This window comes from Mastomys coucha, unplaced genomic scaffold (assembly GCF_008632895.1).
Source record: "Mastomys coucha isolate ucsf_1 unplaced genomic scaffold, UCSF_Mcou_1 pScaffold19, whole genome shotgun sequence".
In the NCBI taxonomy this organism is placed as follows: Eukaryota; Metazoa; Chordata; class Mammalia; order Rodentia; family Muridae; genus Mastomys; species Mastomys coucha.
In genome coordinates this window covers 18,081,284-18,105,343 of record NW_022196901.1, presented here as the reverse complement: position 1 = coordinate 18,105,343, position 24,060 = coordinate 18,081,284, and the positions used below count along the sequence as shown (strand labels likewise).

At 39.5% G+C, this 24,060-nt stretch overlaps 2 protein-coding genes across 20 annotated transcripts in view; one reads left to right on the top strand and one right to left on the bottom strand.

The window, feature by feature from the left end:
* The window catches only part of Srpk2 (SRSF protein kinase 2), a 196,586-nt gene extending 194,183 nt beyond the window's left edge, over nucleotides 1-2,403 (top strand). For 5 of the 14 annotated variants that reach the window (XM_031380107.1, XM_031380116.1, XM_031380106.1 and 2 more), the window contains one exon: nucleotides 840-1,269. In XM_031380107.1, coding sequence (XP_031235967.1) covers nucleotides 840-1,024 — 185 coding nt within the window. In that variant the 3' untranslated portion in view covers nucleotides 1,025-1,269. Of the gene's footprint in view, nucleotides 1-839 lie in introns of all 14 variants that reach the window. The other 9 variants (XM_031380113.1, XM_031380111.1, XM_031380110.1 and 6 more) reach the window with 3 other exon arrangements.
* A 2,734-nt stretch (nucleotides 2,404-5,137) lies between these two features.
* The window catches only part of Kmt2e (lysine methyltransferase 2E), a 73,965-nt gene continuing 55,042 nt past the window's right edge, over nucleotides 5,138-24,060 (bottom strand). For 4 of the 6 annotated variants that reach the window (XM_031380101.1, XM_031380102.1, XM_031380103.1 and 1 more), the window contains 13 exons: nucleotides 23,730-23,828; nucleotides 16,424-16,588; nucleotides 15,372-15,680; nucleotides 12,688-12,942; nucleotides 12,404-12,548; nucleotides 11,750-12,000; nucleotides 11,389-11,445; nucleotides 10,699-11,262; nucleotides 9,445-9,731; nucleotides 8,688-8,776; nucleotides 8,459-8,584; nucleotides 8,239-8,324; nucleotides 5,138-7,502 (listed from right to left, as the gene is read on the bottom strand). In XM_031380101.1, coding sequence (XP_031235961.1) covers nucleotides 5,985-7,502; nucleotides 8,239-8,324; nucleotides 8,459-8,584; nucleotides 8,688-8,776; nucleotides 9,445-9,731; nucleotides 10,699-11,262; nucleotides 11,389-11,445; nucleotides 11,750-12,000; nucleotides 12,404-12,548; nucleotides 12,688-12,942; nucleotides 15,372-15,680; nucleotides 16,424-16,588; nucleotides 23,730-23,828 — 3,951 coding nt within the window. In that variant the 3' untranslated portion in view covers nucleotides 5,138-5,984. The remainder of the gene's footprint in view (nucleotides 7,503-8,238; nucleotides 8,325-8,458; nucleotides 8,585-8,687; nucleotides 8,777-9,444; nucleotides 9,732-10,698; nucleotides 11,263-11,388; nucleotides 11,446-11,749; nucleotides 12,001-12,403; nucleotides 12,549-12,687; nucleotides 12,943-15,371; nucleotides 15,681-16,423; nucleotides 16,589-23,729; nucleotides 23,829-24,060) is intronic. The other 2 variants (XM_031380104.1, XM_031380105.1) reach the window with 2 other exon arrangements.

Genomic DNA, 24,060 nt, shown 5'->3' with positions numbered 1-24,060 from the left:
AAAAAAAAAAAAAAAAAAATGAAAGTTATTCTCACCTGGCAATTTGACTTAAAAATAACTTTTCTTTTTTAAAAAAGGCATTTTTAAAAAAAAGACTACTTAGTGTTATTTTTTCTGCTATGTTAGAACTTCCTAGCTTTGGGTAGTTATTCTTTTATACTACAGCTGACACATTAGAACATTTTTTAACTTAAGGTTTTATAAGAAATTGTCCTTGAGGTCATATGTTTTACAGTAAATTGTTTTGGGTTGCTAGTAGCTACTTGAGGCTGTTTGCTTAAGTTTAGACAGAGTAGAGTTCTTATGCTCTGTAGGTGTACTAGCCATGTGCCTGTTAGCCCCGTGGAGCCAGTTTCTACCAAGCATAGTGGACAGCACGGTTGAGAAGGGCATGTGTACCATCAGACAAAGTTAGATTTGCATTGAAGTAGAAGCACAGACTTCCTTTCTTCCCATTGTAAAACATAGTTAACACAGCTTCAAATAGTACACACCATACAGGTCTCCTGAGCCAGCTTACAAACAGCAACATCACTGAAGGTGGAGTGTGAGCGGCTCTCTTGCGTGGGAAGCAGATATTCTCAGTGCTTTTGCATCTCAAGAAGCACAGAGCTTATTTGTTCAGACTTAATCCATTTACATCCACCTAGCTTGCTTCAGCTCAGTCATTAGCTCTTCAGTGAGACTTGCTTAGGGGAAAAAGCTAGCTTTCTTTGTTGTTTCCATAAGGTTTTGAGAGGTAAATTGCTTGCTTCAGTGAAAATGAGCCTGCTTGGATCAAGTAAATTCTGAGATGTGCAAATTTGGAGCTTTTGTGACGTGTGCTTCTTTCTCTCCAGGAGAACTGCGGCACATCACCAAGCTCAAGCCCTGGAGCCTCTTTGATGTACTTGTGGAAAAGTATGGCTGGCCCCATGAAGATGCTGCACAATTTACAGATTTCCTCATCCCAATGTTAGAGATGGTTCCAGAAAAACGAGCCTCGGCTGGCGAATGCCTTCGACATCCTTGGTTGAATTCTTAGCAGATTCTACAAATATAGCCTTCTGAGCTAGCAAATTTTTCCCGTACATTGGACCTAAACAGTGGCTCTCATTCTTTAACAGGATTCCAAGTGAGCTGGCTCCACCCTCAGACCTTTGTTTTGCTTTGAGGTACTGTTGTTGACACTTTGCTTCCTGTGCACCACAGTCCTGGGAAGGGTGGTCTTTGTCTTCAGCTAAGTAGTATACTGGCCATTTTCTTCTGGAAACAATAACATGTCTCTAAGCATTGTTTCTTGTGTTGTGTGACATTCAAATGTCATTTTTTTTTTTTTTGAAAGAAAAATACTTTCCCATTTGTGTTTTGGCAGGTTCTGTAACTATTTATGAAGACATATTTTAGCTGAGCATTATATAATTTACAATCTTAAGAAATTATCAGTTGGAACCAAGAAAGAGCAAGGAAATGTACAATTTATCTTCTGGCAAAGGGAAATCATTCCTGTATTATAGTGTATGTAACTATTAATTTGCATAAATAGGGGATGAGGATTCACATTCAGAAAAGCTACCCAGTCCTGAGTGCTTTTTTAGCCTACATTGCATGTTGCAGATTACCACTGCTTCAAGAAGTTGCGCCAACTTTTCATTCCATAACAACCCAAGTGGTTCTGGATTAGGTGCCATGCCCTCTGTGGCACTTTAGAGAGAAAACCTTTTAAAATTTGACACAATAATCTAGCAGTTCCATTTGTATTTTGTATATTTTTAAAACTACGTTTAAAGTAGCAGTCATTTTCACTTAAAATGTGATGGCCCAATCCCATGTAGTATCGCCTCTCACCAGCACTGTAAGTTAAATATGTAGATTAAATTGGACAAGAGAAATATGTTCAGTGTGTGGAATGAAAAAAATAATATATTTTTGGAAAAGCATGATCGTGTTTGTTTAAAACACAAGGTGTGGCTTATACAGTTTGCAATGCAGTGGACAGAACACTCCTCACAGCTTAAAGGTAACAGCGACCATGTCCATGCTGTGGGCAGCTTCCCTCGCTACAGCAGCTCCTCTTGCCTTTTCGTTATTTCCCCTTTGCAGACCACATACAGTTTTAGTTTATGCATTTCCTTAAAATTAACTGTAGAATCCAGGATACAAACCATTAGTAGGCAATACTATTTTAGAATGTAACATAGGAGGTGTATTAGCCTCTTTTAGAAGTCAGTGGATTGAATGTCCTTTTTTAAAAAATTTTTATTAAGGTGCCTCGTTTTTCTTGACTTTGTCCATTAACATTTATTCATATGCCTTTGCAATAATTAGATTGTGAAAAGCTAACAAGTGTTGTAACAATAATCCTTTGTTTGGGGTGCTTGCACTTGTCTTAAACATTAAAGTGTTTTGGGGTGTTTTTCCAGACATTGCCTTGGTTATTGCCCTGTATTTGAAGAGACAGAAGCAACATGCATTTACTCTCAGTAGAGTGTCAGCAAAGCTAAAGGAGGTGCAGATTGTCATAGGACATACATTAGGGCAGAATGGATTTCATGAATGAGGCTTTAGTTATAGCTTCATTATCTACAATGTGGATGTTCTCCCCCCCCCCCCCCCTTTTTTTAATCAGTGTTTCATCCTAAGTGCAATGGTTTCCTCCTCCCTCCCCGCCAATCTTTCCTCTGTGGACAAGACACATATCCCTCTTAGGAGCTAACATTATTAAATCATACACTGTAGTGAGGGAGATGATGCCTGCCACTCATTCATAAAGTATGCATGCTAAGTTTTTCTAATGAGGCTGTGGGTTCCCTTACTTAGAGAGCTTAGGACAGATGGTGGCTGTTAAGTCATGATTTCTATATAAACATTCCTATAAGAACCACAGAGTATGTTTACCCTACCTCTGAAAGAATTTGAGTAAAATTTGTCTAATGTGGTTAGAAATGTCAAATTGCAAAATGAAGCTAGAATATTAATCTTTTAAGGTGGTTCTTCTATTAATATCCTAACTAGTTTACAATATACAGAGTTCTAGAATATACTTTTGTGACTGGGTACCATATAATTATATCAGCTTCTTGGTAGCATGATGATAAAGAATAAATGAAAGGTTGGGTGTGGTGGCGCACTCCTTTAATCTCAGCACTTGGGAGGCAGAGGGCAGGAAGATCTCTGAGGTCAGCCTGGTCTGCATAAGCTTGGGCCACCCAAGGCTATATTGAAATCCTGTATTGAAAACCTAGAAGAAAGAAAAGAAGAAAAGCCTAGAAGAAAAGAAAGTGAATCATAGGTTATTTGGATCATTGTAGCCAACTCAATCTTTTTAGTGAAAAGGCCCTGTGAAATCTTCATGAAAAATGACAAGCAGTGGGTCTCATGTGACTTTAATAGATTCAGAAATAGCTAATTTAAGAATTAGCAGAAGTAGCCGGGCGGTGGTGGCGCATGCCTTTAATCCTAGCACTTGAGAGGCAGAGGCAGGCGGATTTCCGAGTTTGAGGCCAGCCTGGTCTACAGAGTGAGTTCCAGGACAGCTGGGGCTACAGAGAGAAACCCTGTCTCGGGGGGGGGGGGGGGGGGGGGGAGGATTAGCAGAACTGTCCAGAGAAAAAATGAGTATTAGGGAGTATAAAAGAAGTATGCTTTTTAGGTGAGATCTGCTTGTTTTTCTATACTCCCTGCACCATGCATAACTTAACAGGTATGAGCAAAAAAAAATACAACAACAAAAAACCTTTCATTGGAAAGAAAACAGTTCGAAAGAGTTCGAATTACTTTTCTTCTTGTTTTGTGAGGCAAGGACTCAAGAGATCCACCGATTCACCTACCTAGGCATGCCAACCCTCTCCCAACACACACACACACACACACACACACACACACACACTCTCTCTCTCTCTCTCTCTGAATTAAAAGTTTGTAGAGTGTGTCCATTAACGATTATATTTAGTTGTTGTTTTTCAGTTTGCACAAGAGCTTTCATTATGGATTACTTACCTGGCTACTTTGAAAGTCTGTGGACAAGTGATTTTAAGGATGAATATTGCATCCTTTGATCTGTCTGAAACTGTCAAGGAGGGAAAATGTGAACCTATCCAGTTTTCAGACTAAGATGTCTTTAATAAACATCCTAAGGAGAACACTATCAAGTCAAAGATGGCAAGGCAACTGGTGTTCTTTAAAAACTTGATTGGTTTTAAGCCCCAAATGAGCTATATTCTCGAATACCATCAGGGTTAATTTTCAAATGGGAATTAAATAGTAAAATATGATTTAAGTCACTACCAAATCTAATTTTTAGAGTTTGCTGTTTTTTCTGATGCACAGAATACTGGGCCCAATTGTGTCATGTGTTTGGAAGGTGGTAAATAGGGCCACTCCTGAGAGGTAGACAGCAGAAGCTGGTAATAAAAAAAAAAAAAAAAAAAAAAAAAAAAAAGCTACCACTTGTATCTTCTTTCAGTAATAAAATATTCACTGAAACCCTCTTCATTCTATTTGATGTATTTCAGAATAATGCTTTTCCCCCTTGGTTTTGTTTAAAGAGATCTATTTTGTACAACTTAAAAAAAGCAAAAAAGCTCTAAAGCTAGTATTAAACATTACATTTTCATATCAGTTTTGATTAGTGGAAGTATTTCAGTCATATTCTAAACTGTACAAATCTCCCCGTGTTTTATTTTTTATATTTATTTTTATGTGTATGACAGGTGGTCATGAGCTCTGGCTCTGCTCGCTCCAGCGTAATGCACTGTAGCTACCAGAAGAGGGCGTCTGATCTCATTACGGGTGGTTGTGAGCCACCATGTGGTGGCTGGGATCCGAACTCAGGACCTCCAGAAGAGCAGTCAGTGCTCTTACCTGTTGAGCCATCTTCCCAGCCCCTCCCCGTGTTTTAATTATTCTTTTTCAAACTATGTTAAACTACAGTGTTTAGTACAGTATGGAATGCATCGACAATGTGGACTAATGTTATATTAAAATGTTAGATTCTTAGATTGTTAGCTAAGTCACATAGTGTGGCTATTTAATTTTAATTTCCTGTGACTTGTGCTCCTAAAGGAAAGGCAAGTGGTAGAGTGGGACCCACCCAGACTGGCTGCTGGTAGCCTGCAGTGCAGCCGAGGTAGCAGCTACTGAAGAAAATGGATGGTTCTTTACTTACAAATTATATTTGAAAATCATAGTTTTTGTAAAATCATTAAGCAGACCTCAATCTCAGAAGTTGTATAGAACAATTTAGTAAAACTGACATAATTGTGGTTTATTAACATGAATTAAAATGCCCAACCAGTGCTTCAACGTGACAGCATATTTGAAATAAAAAGGAAAGGTCATGTACTGTACTACTTCACAGAGATCACACTTTTGCAAAAGACTTGCCATATGTACAATGCTATATACCAAATGAAAAGGGTGGGAAGCAGTTATATACGCAAAAGAAATGCAGTATTTACAGTCTGTCAGCAGACACTAGAAATTATCTATACATTAAATTACATTTTGCTTGCAAAAAACTGATAAAACAAAATGAGCCATGTCCACACCAAACTATAAAAACCTGTATTGCATTTTCAGACCTAAGATGCACTCAAAGAACTGCTGACCATAAAAAGAAAAGAAAATCCTTAGTGCTTTCTCTAGCTGCATACTTAATGCATATGTATAAAATAATACAGAAAATACCAAATGAATTTAACTGCAACAATGAAATTTAAAGGTCATGTAGCATCAGATCTGTGGTCAGAAAAACAGTTGGAATGTTCACTTACAAAATAAAGATACTACAGCTGGCTTAAGAGCACATTTCATAAGGAAGTGTAAAAAGCAAAAATGGGAAAGATACAATGAAAGAGCACTGGTGTTTTTTTTTGTTTGTTTGTTTTGTTTTTGTTTTTTATACAAAGTTTCATGTACAAGCTTTAAAAAGTACCTTAACAGGTACATAGGAAATATACAGTTTATCTTACAGAACATTTTAAAAAATGTTATTGGAGTCCATTTTAATGCCACCCTGAACCGTGGTAATTGTTTTGAAATGTTGGTGGCACCTGTGCTCTGTGAATTGGAATCTGTCCAGGCACTGGCGATGCCTGCTGAGGTCCTTGCACCCCATGTGGCAGGGCCACAGAGCCAGGATGAGGATGAGGATGAGGACAGAACCCTGAAGCAGTAGGTGTTGGAATACTGTTTGGTCCTTGGGGCTGGAGATGAGGACCTGCAACTGGTAATGGACAATGTGGCCCTGTTCCGGAAGGCTGGTGTTGGGGTCCCGGTCCCAAAGTGGTATGATGCGTGGCTTGAGAAGGATACGGCGGTACAGCTGGATGAGCACTTGCAGGAAAAAGGGGAGGTCCTTGATGAGGTGGGTGGTGTAAGGCTTGACCTGATGCTGAATGATGTCCAGAAACCAGAACACTGGCTGGAGGAGGAGGGGGTGGGGGTGGGGGTGGAGGTGCTGAGTTTACTACATGCTGGTGTTGTGCTTGTAGACTTTGGAGTCCTGTGGAAGGATGGGGCGGTGGATGGTGATGTGGGGCAGGACCAGGAGGTGGAGGGGGTGGTGGTAAATGGTGTCCAGCAGTTTGAGAATGAATGTGTGACCCAGGGGTGACAGCATGGACTGGCCCAACTACATGTGCTACAGAGTGCTGCTGATGTGAGCTTGGCTGTTGTACGAGGTGTGGTCCTGGAGCAGGTGGTGGTGGAGGCGGAGGTGGAACAGCAGCAGTTTGATGGTGGATGGTAGGGTTCTGAGATGGCATAAAATGCCCTGGAGTAACGTGGTGTCCAGGAACTGATTGCTGGCTTGTGGTGCCAGGAAGTGCTTGATTTGGTCCAGATGTAAACACAGTCTGTTGGGAAAGACTACCTTTTAGCTGATTATAACTCTGAAAGTTTGCAGAGGGCTGCTGGTTTTGATAGTATGCTGAAGGAGGTGGAGGGGGTGGAGGGGGTGGTGCCGTGCTGCTGAGACTTTGTTGGTTGAACTGACTGTATGTTGCTGAAGATTGTCCTGAGGGTGTCTGGGTAAATAATGCTCCAGAAGTTGCCTGCTGAGTATTAGCTTGAAGGTTCTGTGCCGATGGATAAAAACTTCTCTGAGTCTCTCGTTGAGGAGTTCCAACTTGAGGTGACTGTGAATGGTGAGGCCTGAAGGGAGACCCTAAGTGCTGTGAAGGAGGCTTTGGTGAGAGGTAACCATGCTGCACGGGTGTGTGAGGCGTGGAGGACTTGGGAGGGTTCTCTGTGTGAGGTGACGGAGGACAGTGCAACTTTGTCGGTGCAGAAGGCAGCTTTTGCGGAAGTTGATCATTTGCATTTCGAACATGGGCCTGAGGAGGATGGTTCTTTGAGAGTGCTGGGGGGTTACTTGACAGTTGTTTTTGTTGAAGCTCTGGTTTTAGTTGAATGCTGTTCTCAGCTTCTGAGGCAGTGGCAGTTGCCTCCCAGTGGGAATCTGGTTTTGTTAGTATTTTCCCATGTGACTGAGCAGGATTGGTTGGCCCTGGTGAACCAGGCTATTATGAAGAAAAAAAGAAAGAAAGAAAATATGAGAAAATCGTATTGGAATTTAATGTTATTTAATAAGAGGGCAGGAAGTAGTGTAAGGACGACAAGTATTAGGTGAGTTTTTCTCAGTACACTGTCTAAGGTCTTCCAGTTGAGTAAGCTTAAACTGAATTCTCTAGCTTTTGATGAAGATAACCCAAGGGAATTTATGGTCTCTATTTTGCATTTTCTTCAAACAACTGTCTTTTAGCCTCTGACAACCTTAAAACTTAGCAAATTTTGATTTCATAAATAATTTCTTTACCCAACTAAAGATAAACTGCTTTGGATAAACAAATTGTTCATCAAACCATTTAGCCTTAAAATACTTTTTTGACTTCCAAGGGTGACCCCAGTGTGGCACTCAATTTTACAGTGCTCTGCAGGCCCACTGAGCCATCGGCTCATCACATACCAGGATGGAGGTCACCTGAACTCTGACATATGGAGTACCGCTTGGCTGATCCTAAAGAGTAAGTAGCCCATGAAGACAGGAATACGACTTGAGTGAGAAATGTCGACTACGGAGGGTACTTAGAAAACTGCAAGGTTAAGCCCGGGTTGTCTGTACACAGCTCAACACAAGGGTGAGTAAACAGGAAGAGTATAGAAATCACAACTAATACTTGATGTAGGAGGGAAAAGTCAGTTTGATGTTGCCATCGGCTTCTATGGATGACCGACTTAGAAGGGCAGTGTGATTACCTTGCTTGTTTTAGAAGGGCTCTGAGAAGTGTCAGGGGATGGACATTCACTTGTACTTGCGGCTTCTGTACCTTCAGGATCAGGGTCTGTAAGGTAGAAGAAACCTACAGTAAATGTAACATCACAAGACATACTGCCTCTTGTACACACACAGAGTGCACACTGTACACAGTTCTTTTTCTTTCAAATAATCGCCATGATAGGTCATCTGCTTACTGACCTGCCACAAGTTCACTCAAAGATGGGGCTAGGCTCTGAGCGTGCACCTGGGGAATGTGATTTGAATGAGATGAAGGTGAAGACTGAACATGACTCGGTGAACATGAGACACACGGTGATTCTCCCCCTATGGATGAAGCAGAGCAGACCCAGAGAGAACATTAGCGCTCACAGGCAGCAGAGCACAGACAGGCAGAAGCACTTGGGAAAGCAGAAGCAAGCACACTCACCGCTGTCCTTGTCTTTGCGGTGGTCACTGAGCAGTAATGCTCTCTGGTAACTTCTCTCTCTCACTTGCTCCACTGAAGTGGAGGCAGTCCTTTAAAATAAAACACATCCTCAGGTCAGAGAAGCTGCCACCATCCAGGTTAACTCTGTGTCTCCCGATGAGCAAAGTGTCCTTCAGATGAAGAAGTTTGCTATATATAGCAGGACAAAACTTTGAAAATAGCCTCTCACATTGCTAACCATGCTCCAAACAGATTTTTTTTTTAAAATTACTGTTTACTCAAAGAAATCAGACTAACATTTGTCTTCTTGGTGAAAAGAAGAGTAAGCAGGAAATATTGTGTTAATATTTTTAAGGACATGTTAGGTTGCCAAAGGGAGCAAAATCCCTCCAACAGAATCCAAATGCCTTGTGTCAGTGTGTACTGGGGACTGAGCGGTCTTTCTCATGGCGTAAATGCAGCTGCTGCAGTCTTACTGAAACAGTAAAACTGCTTCTTCAGCCAAAGTTAACTGACAGGGAGGTAAAGAAACTGTGTAGGACACTTTGGATGACTAAGTTCTGCAAGAAGGAATATTTACATGGCTCAGACGAAGAAATGAGACCTTTACAGCAACAGGCTTCTGAGGTCATGACTATCAACACTGTCAGTTTACCATTCCAGAACAGCAAACAGGAACAAGAAGACTCTAGCAGGTTTGCTTTTTGTTTGTTTTTTTCCTCCTTGCACAGTGTGGCACATTGTGGAAGGGGCTTACCACTGAACTTCTGGGTCTTTCTTCTCACTGGAATTGGCATCTCTAACAGGACAGTTACTACTGCCTTCTTCAGAAGAGGCATTATAAGCGGCAGTTGGTGGTGGTAAAGGCAAGCTAGCCTGGTTTTCTGCCTGCTCCCCATTTTCACTGCCGTTGACACATCCATCACCACTGTTGCTCAGGTTTCCACTTGGGTGAGGTGACATACTAATCAAAGCAAAGTTCTCTGGCTTAGAACCACTTTTCCTAGCTTCACGTTGTCTCTTACGGTATTCTAACAGAGAAACCTTAAACAAGAAAGAAAAAGTAAATCTTTTATTCTTGTTTGTGTATCAGAATCAATTTATTCTTTTTTTAAAAAAGGATACTGCAGCATTTATATTAGAAAAAATTATAAAATAATTGAATTTTCCATAAATAATTAACAATTATTAAATGCCTACTATATGTCAGGCATTGTATTTTAGATGATTTATATACATTATCTCATTTAATCCTCACAACAACCCTAAGAAATAGGTATATTATCATCCCCATTTTACAGATGAGGAAATTGAGTAACTCACTCACTCCAGGTCACACAGCTGGTGAGTGTTGGAGCCGGGATTCGAACCTAGGTCTTATTTGAAAGCCCGTGCTCTTTCCACTATACTACATTGCTTCCCACAAAGTTGCCAACTGGACTCTGTTATAAAAATTAAAAGCACATATCACTAAAATGCTATGACTTATATGCAGTTAAGCCTATCAAACAAATAAGTGCTGTTTTTCCCATTCTTGAAAAGTAAGGCATTCTAACTGTCTCAAGATTAGATGCTTCTGCATTAAGATAGAATCTGATCAAGCAGTATCATACTTTGAAAATACTCTTACATCCATGGCCTATACTGTAAGTATTATGATGGTGAGGAGGCCTTTCTTCTCTCCAAGGCTGCCTGCTCAACGTAAAATAAGAGAAATAAGAGTAAGTATTATCTACCTATTGCTTTGCTGGAGGTGTTTATTTTTAAAAGTTACTTGCTTCATGAAAAAAATCATCTTGAGGCTTTTATCTCAGACTATATTCCTTAGTTTTTACTTTCTTAGGAACATCAAATTATTTACAAAAAACTTAAAAATGTATGTATGAAAACCTTAATTTAAATAACTAAGTTACAAAATGCCTCACATAACACATGCAGTAACTACCAATAACCCTTAAAAGTACAGTTAAAAACCCACTATTAAAAAGACTATAAATTGTTAAATTATAACCTTTTTCTTTTGTGGTGGATTCTGGGGTGTGCAACTCCCGTCGATCAAATTGTCATTAACAGTCCGTCCAAAACCAGAGGCAAGCCCATCTTCAGAAGTACAAAAGACAGCCGCTCCCAGAAACATGCCTCTAGTGTCATCCTGCATCAGGCACTTGGACTCACTTACTCGGAAGCCGCCTCCAGTCTCCAACTGATGAGAGGGTGTTAAGTCCCTCAAGTTGGAGTTTACTGAGAAGTTAACTCCTGTTCTGTCAGGACTCTTTACCCATGACGAATACATTGTGCCTCGTCCAGAGTGGGTCGAATCCAGTTGGCTGCTGGGCTCATTCCTGTCATGGGCTGGTGTTTCCATAGTTTTTTGTAAGGCAGCTGGCTCGATTGCATCGAGTCCCAGTTGAAGGTCTGACACAGACTCCTTCTCCCCTGGGCAAGGCCTGTTAACCTCAGTCCTGCTCCTGGGGCTGGTATAACCAATAGTTTTTATTTCTTGCAGGCCCAGCTCAGTTAAATTGGAATTTCTAAAAGGCCCCAACGTTAGCATGGTTGAAGGTCGGTCATATCCCTATGGTGGTAGTAGGGAGGGGAATCACACACAAAAATGCCAGTTAGGGAAAATTACCTAGCAGCAATTTAAGCAAAATAATATTAGAGAAAATCAGCAAGTGCATCTTTTTTGATAGTTCCTTACCTCTTGATTGTAAGTGCATCTCTTTATTTCTGGAGAACTTTCTGGGGAAGAAATATTCTACATAAAAGTAATAAAATTAGGAATTAAAATACAACAAACTATAGTTTATAGACATGAATTAAAATGAAAAAAACTGATGACAGATTTTAGATTTAAGCCTTGTTGAAAACACTTGCTTGAGGTTACTATACAAAGTTTAAAAAAAAATGTTCACTGTGGCACAAATGCTAAATTTATATAATTGTGCACTCCCGATTTTCTCATCACACTAGTTAATAGGGGCTAGGAAAGGGTTTTACTGACAGAGTTTGGTAAACATTCAGTCTCAGGGATGAACAGTTTTTTACCCCCAATTTCTCACCTCAAAGTGCATGGTGTTTCCTGGTGTGCCAGGGGTCACTGGGGTCACTGGTGAATATATGGGCTTATAACCATTTCTGTAAGTTTCATCATCTGATTTGATCCGTGGGGGAGTGGCAAATGCTGGGTCCGTAGGAGTGATGTCTGTGTGAGTTGGTGTAGCATATGGTGAAGGGGTAGGAGTGGAGCTTTCTGAATAAGCAGAATCTAACAACTGGTAAAGTCTTCGTTTTTTTAGTGGTGTAGTTAAATCTGTTAATGAAATAATAATCTATAAGAAATCATACTGCTGATATTTGCTATGATATCAGAAACAGTAACTAATATTACTTTCACTTCCCAACTAAAGAATGTGTACTAACTTTACTAAGGTGATATCTCCCAAATGTTTCAGTGCTAGCAGACATTATCTGCTTGAAACCTAGAAGTCATAACGAAGTCTTAGTGTAAGTACCGGTGTGACGGTAGCTGACAGTGTCTAAGCAGCTAGCCCACACTAAATCCCAACATAAAAAGTATTTCCAGCTATGGTTTTACAACTTTCTTCATGCAGAAAGTGTACTGAGCAGAAAGTGAGCGGACGCCTGTAGCTATGGGCCTCTGCCCCTGGCTGCCTGCCCGTCCTCACTCACCCACCACTGGCCAGCACCAGTACCTGGGAGGGAGCAGCTGTCACTCTGCAGCAGTGGGCTCTTACTTTCACCATTGACTGTAGGACTCCTGGATCTTTCCTGACAAGGTGAATGATATCTATGTAAAATTGTTGAATTTTCTTCCTCCAGGGCTTGCTTCAACCATCGCTGAATAAAACAGAAAGTAAAGGAACAAGGATCAGCTTGCAGCTGTTTGTATAAGTGCATCTCACTGTGAGGAGCTGCAGTAAGGACTGAGATTTGCATTTGGCTTCTCCTAGATTTTTATATCCAAAGAAAAGTTTACCTTTTTGCATGAGCCAGAAATGTTTTCAGTAGTTTCTTTTCTTCTCTTTTTTTCCGAAAGGAATGGTGATGTAAATCTAATGTAATGCTTAGGAGTAGAGTATACATGGGGGCTGTAAGTGAGACCTGGCAAAGAATTGAGCTGGGTAGCTAACACCTCTGGATCTGTAGTTATGCGCAGAGGCCTTTCTGAAAGGCTGTCTGAAGGTTTTCCTGTCTTCTCATTCTTCTCACTTAACCATTCATTGACCAAGTGCTAGAGAACAGAAACATTTGGATCACTATATGGTAATTGCACATATTCCACTACAGAATATTCTAATATCAAATTAGATATTGGCACATCGTCTAAGACGATAAGTTGGGTAATTTAGATTATCCACATTACGGGGCTGGAGAGATGGCTCAGAGGTTAAGAGCATGTATTGCTCTTGGAGAGAGGACCCAAGTTCGGTTCCCAGCACCCATGTCAGGTGGCTCACAACCGCCTGTAACTCCAGCTCCAGGGGCTCTAGGTGGGTACCCGCACTCATGTGCATGTATACCCACAGACAGAAACACACGCACAGTTAATAGTAATAAATCTTTAACAAAAATTATTCATGTTATGTAGTGAAAAAGAAACCCCACTAATCAGTATTTTCATTGTATAACTGTTATTCTAAGGATTATTATATAATATTTTATAGGGATAAAATACATGAGTATATGTAAAAAAACTATTACAAAACCCCACTAATTTTGGCAGGTTATGGTGGTGCACTGCCTATAACCCACAGTTGAGTCAGGAGGACTGACACAAGTTGAGGCCAGCCTGGGCTACACAGTAAGTACCTGGCCAATAGCACTACATAGCCAGACTGTTTCAAAGGAAAAAAAGAAAAGGGACTTTTAAAAAAAATTGTTTTTTTTGAGAGAGTAAAATCTAGGAGATACCAACAAGTACCATAAACAATGTAGATATGTTGTTTAGTATTTTACATGAATCTGTTTGGTTAGGAAAGTCTGATATTCTTAAGCAGTGCTTTTTTAGCCAAGGTGCCCATCACAGTTGCCTAGAGATGAGGTCAGCAAATAGATAAAAGAAATATGTCCACACTGACGATTTTTAAGGTTTGAAATACCTCTTAAAGATCCTAGCCTTTTGAAAGTTTATTATCCACGTTTATATAATGCAGCCTTTGTTGTTGTTCTTGTGGAAATGCTTAGGATCGTACCCAGGGCCTTGTACATGCTAGGTAAGTGCTGTTCTACTGAGCCACACCCGGGACCTCACAATCTAGTCTCTCCTGGCTCCTGAATACACCTTTTAAAAAAACCTAGGTACTTAGGAACATTACTTTTTGCAGTTGGGGTTTTTCATTTCCTAGCTTAAATGTGAGTTCTTGAACAAGTGTTGAATATGTATATTCATACACATACTCCTTAATTTCAAAGCATTTCTGCTTCCCTCTCCCTTTTCCTGTATGTATAATTTCTTCTATGTACCTTTGTAGGACAAAGCTATTCTATGTATTATTAAACAGAATGGCATCTTTAGGAATTCATGATATCTTAGCACTAAGTGATACTTGTTTTTAACAAATATTTACATTTTAACAAATATTTACATTTCATATTTAACAAATATAAAAACTCAAGTATTTTTCATTTCAAAAGAAAAACTTATTTTTTTCCCTTCCAAATGTGGGTAGGCAATAATATACTTACTATCAAAGGCAAGTGTCCATTTTGTTTAAGGTACTACAGTGCACAGGCTTTGAATGAAACATCATAGTGACATTTCAAACAAAACCTATAATTCTCTGGTAAAGAAATTTAAGAGTCTGCCAGTGACTTATATAATCCTGAGTTTACAGAATTCTTTATGCATACTTTTAATTGTTTAGCAGCCTGCCTACAAAACTGTATGAAATTAGGTAAGGAAAAAAAAAAAAAAAGGTTTAGGCCCTAAGTCACTTGTCCCTGTGTGGACAAAACCAGCAGCCTCTAAGGCTATGCTATTACTTTTAAGTTGAAAAGATCAAGTTGGTCAAATTCATAAGCAGTTTCCTGTAAATTATCTCATTAACTCTGACAGTTTTCCAGTGTTTTTTATTAATAATCTGATATAACACTGTGGCTCAGTGGATAAGGGTGTTTTTGCTCTCCTTGGAACCCACATAGTGTAAGAGGGAGCTGACTTCTACAGCCCCAATGTGTGTGCTCTGGTACACACACACAAATGAAATTAAATCTATATTCTTAGTACATTCTAATGAAATCACATGTTTTTTCATATTTAATTCCTATAATCTACCTACATAAAGTAACTTAAAATGTACAAACAATGAAGAGCGGGGTGTGGCTCTGGGGTAGAGTGCTTGCCTGTCATTCACAAGGCCCTGGATTAGATCCCTAGGCATGGGAGAGGGAAGTATGTTAAACCAGTTTCAGAGAAATGAATATTTTATACATAGGAAGACAACCTCAGAGAAATCATGAGCTATAATACTAAAGGTGTTCATATATTTAATCTTCATAATACAAACTATTAATGTTCTTGACAATTTGGTACTTCTCATTCTCAAATATCTGCAAGTGTAAAAATGACACTTTATAGATCATTATAGGGTATAGGTTGAATTTTTAAAATAACCATTCAGCTAGGAGACACTTGTTGCAAATTGTCATTAGGACGCATACCTTCTTTGTTTTGGGGTACTTTGTGGGACATTTATTAAGTGCTGGAACTTCCGCTTCAGTAATTATTTCTGCTACTGCAGTTTCAGTTTCTGGTTCTATAGCAAGTACAGTATTTTCAATATCATTCTGTTGTGACATAACTTCGATGTCAGGAGAAGATGGTTGTATGTCTGAACACATGCTGACAGTTCTGTGTCTCCGACGCTGCTGTCCAATGTGAGTCCTACTACGAGAAAAGCTTTTTCTCTGCTTAGTTCTATTGACCTTGGCAGCAGTTGGCTTGATAGTGGTTTCTTCTTTTACTTGTTCCTAGTTCAAAATACAACATTGGGACTTCTGATGATTACAGATATATTTATGTTGAAATATAGCATTACCTACTTTAAAAACTAGCTTTCCAGAACCCTTCTTAAAATTCATGTATTTTAGGCTGGGTATGGTGGTGCACTCCTTTGAATCCCATACTCAGATCTCTGAGTTTGAAGACAGCTTAGTGTCTAGAGTAAGTTCAGGACAGCCAGGGCTACACAGAAAGCCTGTCTCGAAAAAAAAAAACAAAAACAAAAAAAGAAACAAAAAGAAAAGTATATGTTTTCACATGTGCCTTGAGAGGCCAGAGGTCAGCCTATGGGAGCTGGTTTTCTCCTTCAGCCACATAGGTGCTGGAGACTGAGTTAAAGTCAGTAGGCATACAGCAGTGTTACTGAATTATCCAACTTCTGGTAACAAATCGAAACAATTCAACACTTTTTTACTCCAAAGGAAGTCAAATATAATATAATCTCGTTTCAATTCTAAATTCCCCACATGCTTTGAAAATGCTTTAAAAGACTAATAATTGGGTATTAATATTCTTGGGCTAGTGAGATGTTTCATGGTCAAAGCAATTGTGCACAAGCCTAAAGACCAGTTTGAGGTCCAGAACCCAAGGGACTGAGGAGGGACAGCACTGACTCCCAAGCGTGCACACAATAGCATGTCAGCACACAGCCATCACTTTATCAATACAACTATACTGTGTGGAGAATCAAGGTAACCCTGAGTGCTAATACCTGGACCACTTCAGCATCGGTGATGATCTGCGACTCTTTACATTCGGGCTTAACTTCCGTTTTAGCTGTACTGATCCTTTCCAAAGCTTGTTCTCGTCTTTTCTCTCTTTTTTCAAGTCTGGCAAAAGCTTGCAAAATTGCTTCCATTTTTCTTTCTTCTCTTGTCTATGGAATTTAAAATTGAAGTAAATATCATTATTCTAAACAAAAATTCTAAATGTCAAATGTTCATGACAGATTTTAAAACCCACTGTGATACTATCAGCATAACAAGTCTACTGTCTTAGTGTGGGGACAGTTACAGCCACTCAGCATGTGTGAATCCCACACATCTCAGTGAGCCTTGCCAAGAAAGGACAACCACACAGCAAATCAAGACAGCCAAAAACAGAAAGGAAAATAAAAACCAACAACAAAAATAAAACTTATTTTCTTTTACGAAACCAAAAATATTTCAATACACAAGTTTGCCTTTTTTAAAACAAACAAAAAGAAAAGACTGAAAATTCCTAAGGAAACTTATGTTGAAATGAAAAAATTCATATGCACTTAAGGAGTCAAGGCATAGTCTCAGGTTCAAACTATGATCCTACCAGTAATTTTTATAAATAGCTGTCACCCTAGTAAATTACTTTTAACCTTTTTAGGAGTGTAAAAGCATACAATACTTAAACACTGTTACTGAGTTAAAATAGAAAACATGAGGCTTTTAAAAAGTACTTGGAAAAAATGTTAGCATTCCAAAACCAACACGTTAGCTGTCATGTCTTTCACCCTCTTGCCCTCCATTAGGATTCTCTTAAGGCATTCCTCTACCTTCTGCTCCTCCTTCCTTACACTGACACTCTTGGTAGAGAATATTAACAACAAGACCCAGAGCCTTGAGCAGAGGGCCTGGCAAATGCTTCAGCTCTCAACCAGAACCAGGAAGCAGGTCCATCAACTGTCCAGTTCTCCAAATGAAAGAACCAGGTCCTGAGGCTCAGATCCATTTGTCTTTCCTCCTTCAATGTCATCGATGTGGGGAAGAAAGAAAGAAAGATCAGAAACTCAAGATCTGGCTGCCGTACACTTCGCAACACTGGAGTGTCAGCTTTAGTTCCAGTAATCCCTGGCAGAGATTTAAGCATTGATAGATAACTGTTCTTAGTCTTTCCTGTGTTCGTAGTAAACATTCAGTAAGGAACAAAAGAGGCTAATGCAGCTCAGCTGGGATTGCTTTGTAAGGAGTTTCTAATTTTCACACTTTTTATTTTACACACAGGAAACTCAGGTCCACAGAGGTAAGAATACTTGTTCATAGACACATTCTGTGTTTTTCCTCAAAATTTATAATGGGTAATTCAAAACATTAAAGTTTTTATTTATTCACACCAGAACTGGAGTTTTTTAAAGGATTTATTTTATGTATATGAGTGTTCCATCCGCCTATACACCTGCATGCCAGAAGAGAGCATCAAGCCTCATTAGAGAGGGTTGTGAGCCACTGTGTGATTGCTGGGAACAGAATCAGGACCTCTGCAAGAGCAGAGGAACTGCAAACTCAGAACTGGAAAGTTCAAAGACACAGTCTCAATTTTTTGTTCCTACTTTTATCTTAAAGCCTTTAAAACCTCCATAAAAACTTGCCCCTATCAATGTTTTTCTAAAATTCACCATTCACAAAAATAATTCTTTTGTGAAATTACTTCACCTGTTGGACCTGGTTGGAGAGGTGACTTTAATTACCATTAACTGTTTCTTTTCAAAAATGTTTTTAAAACTTAGAAAAAAATTTTTTCAGAAGAAACAAGCTTATTTTATATATAAATATGTTTATATTGTGTGTATGCCCGTATGAGTTTCTGTGCACCATCTGCATGCAAGTACCCTTGGAGGCCAAGAGGAGGCATCGGATCTCCCATGGATATAGGTGCTAGGCAATGAGCTCAGGCCCTCTAGAAAAGCCAGCAGTAAACATTCCTAATCAAAGAGCTATTTCTCCTGATATCCAAGAATCCTTTATGTGTGAATAACTCAACATTAGATATCCAAGGAAGAGATTTTCTGTATTATAATTATCCTAGAACTTGTAAGACAGTAATGAATTTATGTCAAATTTCTTTAATAAAATTCAGTATTTCTGAGGGCTGGAGAGATGGCTCAGTGGTTAAGAGCACTGGCTGCTCTTCCAGAGGTCCTGAGTTCAATTCCCAGCAACCACATGGTGGCTCACAACCATCTTCTGTAGTGGGAATCTGATGCCCTCTTCTGGTGTGTCCGAAGACATCGACAGTATACTCATATACATAAAAATAAATAAATCTTAAAAAAAGAGGGGTTTGTAAGTGAAAAATCACCCTAATTATGTATTGAAATTCATTTTTAAAAAAATTCAGTATTTCGTTGTTTTCAATTGTGAGATTGAAGGTCAGAGAGATGCAATTATATGATGTCAAGACGTAGACGTAGTGAATTAAAAGTTAAACTCCCTTGAAAACAGTATATCTACATGTTGACTAAACATAACACTTTCATAATCTTCAGCTAGTTAAGTCCTTCCCCCCACCAAAAAATGGCACATTGCATATTGTTGATGGAACAAAAAATACATGTATGTAGGTGACTCAAAGTGAGTTTCCTGACTGCTTATTTACTCATCTTTCCAATTAACTGCTAATAAAAGCACAAATTTTAAATTTCTACATGTGTTTATCATATAGCAATAAAGTTGAAAGCACCAAATTGCTAATAACTTTAACCCAGATTTATCTTAAAGTATGTAGATGTTTGATTGCTTACACTGATTTAAAAAATTAGGTTTTTTTTGTTTTGTTTTGTTTTAAAATATAGGGTTTGTCTATGTAGTACTGGCTGTCCTGGAACTCACCATGTAGACCTAATCTGGCCACAAAGTCTGAGATCTGCCTGCCTCTTCCTCCTGAGTGCTGGGGTTAAAGACATATGCTACTGGGCTGGAGAGATGGCTCAGCAGTTAAGAGCACTGACTGCTCTTCCAGAGGTCTTGAGTTCAATTCCCAGCAACCACATGGTGGCTTATGACCATCTGTAATGAGATCTGATGCCCTCTTCTGGTGTGTCTGAAGACAGCTACAGTGTACTTACATATAATAAATAAATAAATCTTTTTTTTTTTTTTTTTGAGACATGGTTTCTCTATATAGCCTTGGCTGTCCTGGAACTCACTCTGTAGACCAGGCTGGCCTCGAAATCAGAAATCCGCCTGTCTCTGCCTCCCAAGTGCTGGGATCAAAGGCGTGTGCCACCACCGCCTGGCAAATAAATCTTAAAAAAAAAAAAAGACATGTGCTACCATGCCTAGGTTTTATTTATTTTTAAGTGTCTTTAATGTATGGGTGCTCTGATGCATATACATCTGAGCCAGAAGAAGGTATTATATCCCTTTTAGATGGTTGCTGAGAATTGAACTCAGGACCTATGAAGAGCAGCCAGTGCTCTGAATCATGTCAGCATCCCCCAGGTTTTATATTCTTTTTTTTTTTAAAGATTTATTTATTTATTTTATGTGGGTACACTGTCACTGTCTTCAGACACACCAGTAGAGGGCATCAGATCTCATTACAAGATGGTTGTGAGCCACCATGTGGTTGCTGGGAATTGAACTCAGGACCTGGAAGAGCAGTCAGTGCTCTTAACCGCTGAGCCATCTCTCCAGCCCAGGTTTTATATTCTTACAGTCAGGTTTTATATTCATCACTGTATCTAACGCATTCCTTCATACATGGTTATGTGTAAAGAAGCAACCATTTTACCTATCTATCTGAAAAATATGTTAATTTGAGTTTATAGGGAACAAGCTGGTGAGGAGACAAGAGATACTGGGCATTCTAATTAACCTCTCATAAGACTACTTATAGCTTGTAATGGCTGTAGTTTAGAACTGTGATACAAGCCACGGCTTTATCCTGAGCCCAAAGCTACTTCATTATCTGTAAGCTGGGAAACAGATTCCAATTCAGAGCTGGATCTGTTATGCTGAAGTGTTAGGTATGTGGAAGTACCCCATGTGACCTCCCTGGTCCACTGCTCTTGTGATATATCTTAGTATATTATTTCTTAGTATTATAATTTCATGTAAGCAGAAGGAAAAAATCTGCTTTGGACCTCTTCCCATTTGAGGTGTGCTTTTGATAATTTAAAATTTTTAATTTGTGTGTGTGTGCATATTTGTGTATGTCTGTGAGAAGGAGAGGTATGCATTTCAAAGTGCTGTGTGAAAGACAACTTGGAGGCAGTTCTTGTCGTCCATGCAAGTCCTAGAGATCAGAATCATCAGGCTTGGCAGCATACGCCTTCACCCACTAAGCCATGCTGCTGTGGAGAATCAACTGTACTGATTAGGCTGTAACTCACTTGGAACTGGAAATAAGCCTCGAGCCTAAGCACCAGAAGTAGGTTATAGGTAAACGTGGTGTCAGAAGTATATGCTTCTCCTGATTTGCTTTTCTACCTTGCTGTCTATCACATGCCTTTTCTTAAAATGATCCCTGGATCTCAAGAGCAGTCCTCCTGGTCTGGCGTAGCCAGAGTGCAAGATCAAGAGTGGCTGGGGAAGATTTTATCTCTGCAGCCTTCAGTCTCCTTTCCTCAGACTCAGCCCAAGGGCTGCAAATATTCCAACAATAAAATACCCCTAATTTTAAAACTGAGAAACACAAAACTGCATTTAAATAAAGATGAAGCCAAAGAGCATCTACTGGAACCAAGTCTTATTTTAAAAGCAGTCTCCTCCAAGCCCCTTTCAAACAGCAATCAGAACTGATAAATGAACTGGGTGTGGTGGCACACACCTTTAATCCCAGCAGCACTCAGGGTTGGGGTGAAGGGGTAGGGATGGGGTCCTGGTAGAGGTACCTCATGAGTTTGAGGGCAGCCTGCCTACAAAGGGAGTCCCAGGTTAGCCAGGGTTGTTACACAGAGAAACCCTGTCTCGAAAAAACAAACAACATTCCTCCCAAAACAAAACTGATAATGAAAATCATTCCAAAGTAATAAGCCTTGCTTGCATGATATTCCCATTTCCTCTATCACTTGAGAGTCCAATGAACCCCTCACAGTCCTCTTCCCTGACACTCATGTTTAGCTATGACCATTCTCTATGAGAGCAGATCTGCCTTCTCTATTCACCTAGTACTTACATGTAAACCCTACCCACATAGCAAGCACTCAGATTTTTGTTAAATGAGAATTATGTTCTGTATAAAGCATCTGTCATTGCTATATGTAGAGGTGTGCTGGGAAGCACCTGAAGGTTTTGGGTATTTATTACAAGGTATTTAAATAGAGCATAGTTTAGTTTGGCATCTCATTTAGTTTGGACAGACTATAAAAATAAACTTATTCCATTCTGCCATGCATTTTAACAAAAATGGATCCTCCTCAAGGATAAGAAACTGAGAAAGGTCATTAGCATTAGTTTCGCCGTGCAATAAGGAGAAATGTGAGGATGACATCCATCGTATGTCTATCATCAGATGACTTTCCTGACAAAAAATCTGCTCTCATACTTTAATAATATTAAAACTTGGCACATTGTAAACTGGCTTGCTAAATTCATTCACTTCTAAATGTGTAAGTAACAGCAAAGATTATGAATAATAGTGTTGCACAAAATAAGAATCAGGAATGTCAGAAGGGTTATCATGTACCCTAAAAGTTGCAAAGTATTCAAGTGCAAATAAGGTGAGCCAATAGAATTAACCTAGCTAACTGTAACAGTTTTTACAGACATCAAATGAGACATCTATGGAATGCTGTGTGATGTGGAGGGAAGCTGAGAAAATTGTGAGGCTTGTGTGTAATGTAGGTAAAGGATACAGATATTAGCTGGGCTCTGAAGATGCTTCTGAGCTCATAGTCCTAGCTTATCTATTCTAAATGGGTGTTGTCCATTTAGTCCGCTCATTACTAAGCTGCTACTGTTCTAAAAACAATGTAATTTTCTCCCCTTAGCACATGGGGTTATGACGTGAGTTCTCATAAGGAGTTTGTTAGTATTTGAAAACTATCTGGCTTAGACATCTGTCACCTCACTGATTTATCTGGATGCTTGGACCCTTTTCTTCCAAGCCACTCCAGCTCCAAGTGTGTGTCTTAAACTGCGTAGGTGACATCATATAAAGTCTTTGACAAGGGTAGATGAGTAGTTGTGCTCCCGTGTCAAGAGTTTATGCAACAAGGATAAAACAACTCTGGACACTCCTAGCTAGCTTTTTGGCAAGTCCAGAGACCTCATAACTTATTGACTATCCTTTCATTTGATTCTCAAATTTCTGTGCTAAATGTGAACACCACCATGACTCAACTTCCATGGGCTCCAGTTTGAGCTATGTGATGGTAATAGGCCATTAAAATATCAGGAAGCAGAGGCAAATGGTTCTCAAGAAGCGTTCGACAGTTTTAGCTACATAGACAGAGTACACACTATACCCTCACATCTAGAAACAAAAGAGGGACTAGAGCCCTTCCGTGGTTGGGAGCACTGGGTGCTCTTCCAGAGGACTTGGGCTCAGTTCCCAGCACCCACATGGCAGCTCATACTTCTTTACATGGTAATTTTTCAGGTGCTGGGTGCAGCGGAACAACCCAGGCTCTTAAAAGCTATGCAAGTGCTCGATCGCCAAGCTGCTCCAGGCTGTGTAGTTCACTCATGTCTCCTCATCTCATGGCAATCCTATGGCTCCAGGCTTGCAGGTCCTGAGGTACAAGGATGAGTTAATAGACTCTGCTGCTAGAACTGACTTACAACCTCTTGTCTGGCATTTGTACTGAGGAAACCTTTCCAGAGAAATGAGGGACACAGCAATGTTCTTCTGGTAATGGCACAAGCACAAACATGGAGGCCACTAGGTCACACTGGGTTACCGAATGTTGCTACATAACTGAGTTTGCTATGTACCTTACCTGACTTAATAGTGATGCAAATAGTTCTGTTTCTCTCTTAAATCATGAAAAGAAACTATATATTCAGCTAATGAAAAGACATCCCGAACAATAACTGTGGCATTAAATTTATTAAGTTCTTAGCTTCAAAAATGTTATTTCTTAAAGGTGGTATCCATTCTTAAATGCCTAATGAAAATCATTAAAAATACAAAACCAAACCAAAAGAAAGAAAAGTTGTGTATTTAAGTAGTAATGGGAAAGCCAGGCAAAACTGTTCAGTGTTATATATCCCAAATTTGCTAACTTGCAGGGCAGATGCCCACATAAAGGCAGTTCCCTTGTGGGAGAGCAGCTGCCCCAGCCCAGGACACTATAAGAAACTAAAAGACTCCCAACTTACCATCTTCCTTTTCCTTTCTGCAGCCTGCTCCTCAGATTCCATCTCTACTTCATTGCTAATAGGAGTTTTTTCTTCTATATCATCAATAAAATCTGGTTCCTGAAAAATGCAAATCATTACCTCAGCTATAAACTGGGAACTATACTGTGCCTTTTGAATACAATTGTGAAATAAGCCCACCAAAATCTGAATTTCTAAATGAAGTTTTCAAATTCATACTAGTGAGTAATTTTGTTTTCTGGAGCTCCTGTCAAATACAGTAGTGTGGCCAAAAGAAATTTTCACTCAAACTTGCTGATAGGAAACCTCCAATGTTTGTTCAATTTAATAC